This window comes from Eleutherodactylus coqui, chromosome 5 (genome assembly GCF_035609145.1).
Source record: "Eleutherodactylus coqui strain aEleCoq1 chromosome 5, aEleCoq1.hap1, whole genome shotgun sequence".
Taxonomy (NCBI): Eukaryota; Metazoa; Chordata; class Amphibia; order Anura; family Eleutherodactylidae; genus Eleutherodactylus; species Eleutherodactylus coqui.
In genome coordinates, this window is record NC_089841.1 from 196912904 (window position 1) to 196917909 (window position 5006).

Consider the following 5006-nt stretch of genomic DNA (forward strand, 5'->3'; position numbering starts at 1 on the left):
ATGTGTTACACTAAAAATATATACCGGCGTATAAGGCGACCGGGCGTATAAGACGACCCCCCAACTGTCACCTTATACGCCGGTAATACAGTGGAGCAAAGAATAAAAAGCATTACTTACGTTTTTAGATGATCTGCGGCGCTCCTGCAGGCTGTCACTCCCTCCTGGTCCACGGCAGACAAGCTTTCTCCACGAAAGACTTTAAATCCCTGCCTCCAGAAGCACATGTGCCTTCAGCCAATCACAGCCAATGACAATGATGTCATTGAATGGCTGTGATTGGCTGTGTTTCTGGAGGCGGGGATTTCAAGGCTTGAAATCCCCGCCTCCAGAAACACAGCCAATCACAGCCATTCAATGACATCATTGTCATTGGCTGTGATTGGCTGAAGGCACATGTGCTTCTGGAGGCAGGGATTTAAAGTCTTTCGTGGAGAAAGCTTGTCTGCCGTGGACCAGGAGGGAGTGACAGCCTGCAGGAGCGCCGCAGATCATCTAAAAACGTAAGTAATGCTTTTTATTCTTTGCTCCACTGTATTACCGGCGTATAAGGTGACAGTTGGGGGGTCGTCTTATACGCCCGGTCGCCTTATACGCCGGTATATATTTTTAGTGTAACACATTTCTGGATGAATTGCAGGAAAGGGGTTATATATTTAACCCCTTTCCGACCATTCATCCTGCGATCGCCGGCAGCCCATTGCATTCAGTGGAGTCGGCTGTATTGCCGCTCCATTGAATTCAATGGGCAAACATCGTTCTTCTCTGCTACAGCTGTTACAGCTGTGCCAGAGGAGGACGATCTTTATGCTGACAGTGGGGGGGGGGGGGGGGGCACTCTTGCCGCTATTGTGGCTTAATAGTGGGACCTGTGAACTTGAGATGCAGCCCACCATGTAGCCCCTCGTCTGCCCTATCCGTCACTGTGTCATTCCCATCACTTTCCTGAATTGCCCAGATTTTCACACATGAAAACCTTAGCGAGCATCGGCGAAATACAAAAATGTTCCGGTCGCCCATTGACTTCAATGGGGTTCGTTGTTCGAAACGAACCCTCGAGCATCACGGGAAGTTCGTTACGAATAATGAACACCCGAACATTTTGGTGTTCGCTCATCTCTAATGACAGGCAAGTTAAACATTTTTTGGTTGAACATTCCATTTTTCCTATATTTCACACATTACCTAAAATGCATTAAAATATGTTTCCTCCACCTTTGCAGCTCTTTTATAGCTAGTAATATTGCGCTAATGGAAAATTTATGTAAGTAGCTAGATACACTTCTTTAACCCCTTGTAGCCCATGTCCCTGGATATATAAAAGACACAAAGTCCTTACTCTAGGTTATAGAAAATTACAGTGGCTGCCCAGTTCTTCTCAGCTTGCATGTGGTGCACAGTCCTTATACACAGTTATCCCCCACAATAAAGTCATTTCTGCCTCTAAATACCATTTGGGTCATTTCAGTAATTATTCTGTAGACCTCAAAGAATACTGTACATGTTTTCTGTAGTTCTTTTTTTTCAACTAATTGTTTCCTTACTGCTGTTCCCTTTTTAGATTTGTCCCTTACAGGCAATCCTGTCACCCAAAAAATGTCTTCCTAATTAAACAGTGGGTAGGCAATACTTTGTTATATGCCAGTAGCTGCCATCCATCACATGCCATTACAAATCTTCCTATAGTGGAGCCAAAAAGGCCCGTTCTCTGTTTTGTACCATCCGATTAAATGTTAGAGAATTTAAAATTATTACCTCTAGGCTTGCAAATAGGGCTATTCTAACGAAAATTATTAGGCGAGCCAAATCTATTGTAGATAGGAAAACTTTTAGTTGTCAAATCAAGGTTGCAGCAATATGACCAATCAGTCTGTCACTCCCTTTAATGTCAATTTTTCTTCTATTGTCAACATTGTTTGGAATAATCTGCCTCCACTGCGACAAGATGATTCCCTTTTTCATATATTAGATCTTGGTGTTAGATTTGTGGCACGCAAGGCTTATAATGCAATGTTATATCCCCTAGCCTATTTTTCTCCATTTCGACTAGACTGTCTACTCTAAGTTTGCACTGTCTAACTTTTAGATCGTATTAGTAAATAAGCTCCAGTATTCTAAACACGAAATCATTGTTTTCCTTCTCAAATATATCTATGACTAGAGATGAGCGAGCACGCTCGGATAAGTCAGTTACTCGAGCGAGCCTTGCTCTTCTCGAGTAACTGCATTCTTGTCCCCAGTGTGCTCGGGAAGGGGGGGGGGCAGCGGTGGGGGAGAGAGTGAGGGAGAACTCTCTTCCCCCACCCCACCCTGCTTACCCCCGCCCCCCCCCCCCCCGAGCACGCTTGAACAAGAATGCCTCGCTCGAGTAACTGACTTATCCGAGCGTGCTCGCTCATCTCTATCTATGACATATCAGAGGATACTTTTCACCCCAAAGTCATTACAAGACAACATCCAAGATTTATTGTGCTATATATATGTCTGTTTTTTAGATTCTATGTTTATTTTGGCATCCTTCTTTTCCTAATCCTTAGGGAACTCTGGAGGATCAAATCATCCAGGCTAACCCTGCCTTGGAAGCTTTTGGCAATGCCAAGACTCTACGAAATGACAACTCTTCAAGATTTGTAAGTTACTTGTTCCCGATAGTCATTAGTATAGTAACTTGCTGTCCTTTCTGTCCATGTATAGCGCTCCATTAGAGGGGTTGTAGGGGATTGGAAAAATATAGCTGCTTTCTTCTAAAAATAGTGTCACACCTGTCTATGCATTGTCTCTGGTATTACAGCTCAGCCCCACTTGCTACAATCCCTTAAACCCCTAAGTGTCATAGCTGTCCGCTGTCTCTAACACTATCTCCTCTCTTTTTCTCAAACTTCACCTCTCAAAAACGGACCTTATTGTTTTTCCACCCTCTACCAGCCGACCTTCCCCCAACATCTCTATATCAGTAGCTGACACTACCATATCCCCCAGGCAGTACGCCCAATGCCTTGGGGTCACATTGGACTCGGACCTCTCCTTCACCCCCACATCCAAATTTGGTACCTGCACCTCAGGAACATTTAAAAAATCCAGCCATTCTTGACCACGGACACGCTAAAGACTCTTGTTGTTGTCCTCATCCACTCCCGAGTCGACTACTGTAAATCTCTGCTAATTGGACTTCCCCACACCAGGCTCTCCTCTCTTCAATCCATACTAAATGCGGCAGCTAGACTCATCTTCCTATCCAGCCACTTTGCAGATGCCTCCGCACTATGCCAGTGTCTGGCTGCCCATGTATTACAGAGCTCTCCATGGCGCTGCTCCACTGTACATCACCTCCCTTCTGTTTGTACATCATCTAGCCCGTTTGCTCTGCTCTGCCAACACAGTGAGACTAGACATCCCCCTAATACGAACTTCACATGCTCAAATATGCCCTAAAGACCCACCTCATTAAAGAAGCATACCAACCCTCCTAATTTAGTCCCCGCCCTCAAATGACGCTCTCCTGTACACTCCCTGTGCCACATCTCCTGTACCACCCCACACCGCCCTGATTTGAGCTCCCCCATGTATCAAAACGCTGTGGAATAAGTTGGCGCTATACAAAGAAAGATTATTATTATTATCATGGTCTATTTTAGACCTTAGGACATGACGATTTTTGGGGGGTTTCAGCTCTACTCTTCAAAAGCCATAACTTTTTTATTTTTACGTCAACATGGCCTATAAGGGCTTGTTTTTTGTGTGACGAGCTGTGGTTTTTATTGGTACACTTTTTTGGGTACATACAATTCTGCCTTTTTTTTTAGCATAAATGACACGATACATTTTTTTCTGTGCGTCGGTACGTTTATGACGATATCAAAATGATATTTTTTTTAGGTTTTTCCACTTTTGCACAATAAAAACCCTTTTTTTGAAAAATATGTTCTTTTGCATGGCTGCATTCGATAACTTTTTTATTTTTCCATTGACGGAGTTCTGTGAGGCTTGTTTTAGTGGGACAAGCTGTCGCTTTTATTGGGACCATTTTGGATTACATCTGGCTTTTTCAGCATTTTGTCTCTATTTTTTTACGTTTTCCATGCAGGATAAAAAGTGTGTTCAATTTATTATATAGGTCGTTATGGATGCGACGATAACGAAAATGTTGTTTTTTTAATTTTAAAAAATATATATTTAACAAAGAAAGGAATATGATCAAAAACTGTATTTTTTCAACATTTTTTTATTACTTTTATTACTGTACATTTTTGTCCCTGTAGGGGGAATTGAATCTGTAAACCTATGATAATACATTGCAGCCCTCCTGCACTTAAATGTATTATCGATAAGAATAGGCTAAAATCCATAGGCTGTGGCAGACCACCATAGTCTGGCATCTGGTTGCCAGCAACCCAATGGCCCTCCGTGATTACTTTGTGGAGGGCTGATTACGTCACAGAAGGAGCACCAGTCCTCTGTGATCCCTTTCCATGCCACAATCAACATTGATCGTGCCATGTAAGGGTTAATAGCGGGGATTGGGGTTCTCACTAGAGATGAGCGAGTATACTCGCTAGGGGCACATTACTCGAGCGAGTAGTGCCTTAGCCGGGTATCTCCCCGCTCGTCTCTAAAGATTCGGGGGCCGGCGCCGGTGACAGGTGAGTTGCGTCGGGGAGCGGGGGGAGCGGCGGGAAGAGAGGGAGAGAGAGTTCCCCCCTCCGTTCCTCCCCGCTCTCCCCCGCCCCCCCCCCCCCCCCCGCCGACCCCCAAATCTTTAGAGACAAGCGGGGAGATACTCGGCTAAGGCCCTACTCGCTCGAGTAATGTGCCTTAGTGAGTATACTCGCTCATCTCTAGTTCTCACCAATTCCTGCTGTTGCAGCAAGAGGCTGGCTGTCAGTCAAAGCTGGCACCCACTGCAGATCATGAACGCTTAGCTATTGAGCCTACCCCATCCAGAGGAGGTAAGTTGACATATACTGAGGGAACCCTTTCCCAGCCAGGGCATGAACTTACTTCCTGGG

General features: G+C 44.7%; 1 protein-coding gene across 1 annotated transcript in view; it reads left to right on the top strand.

Moving 5' to 3' along the window:
* LOC136628248 (myosin-7) overlaps positions 1 to 5006 on the top strand; it is a 38356-nt gene that overhangs the window by 7507 nt on the left and 25843 nt on the right. Inside the window, exon 6 of the mRNA XM_066603994.1 lies at positions 2538 to 2630. Within this exon, the coding sequence (XP_066460091.1) occupies positions 2538 to 2630 (93 nt within the window). The remainder of the gene's footprint in view (positions 1 to 2537; positions 2631 to 5006) is intronic.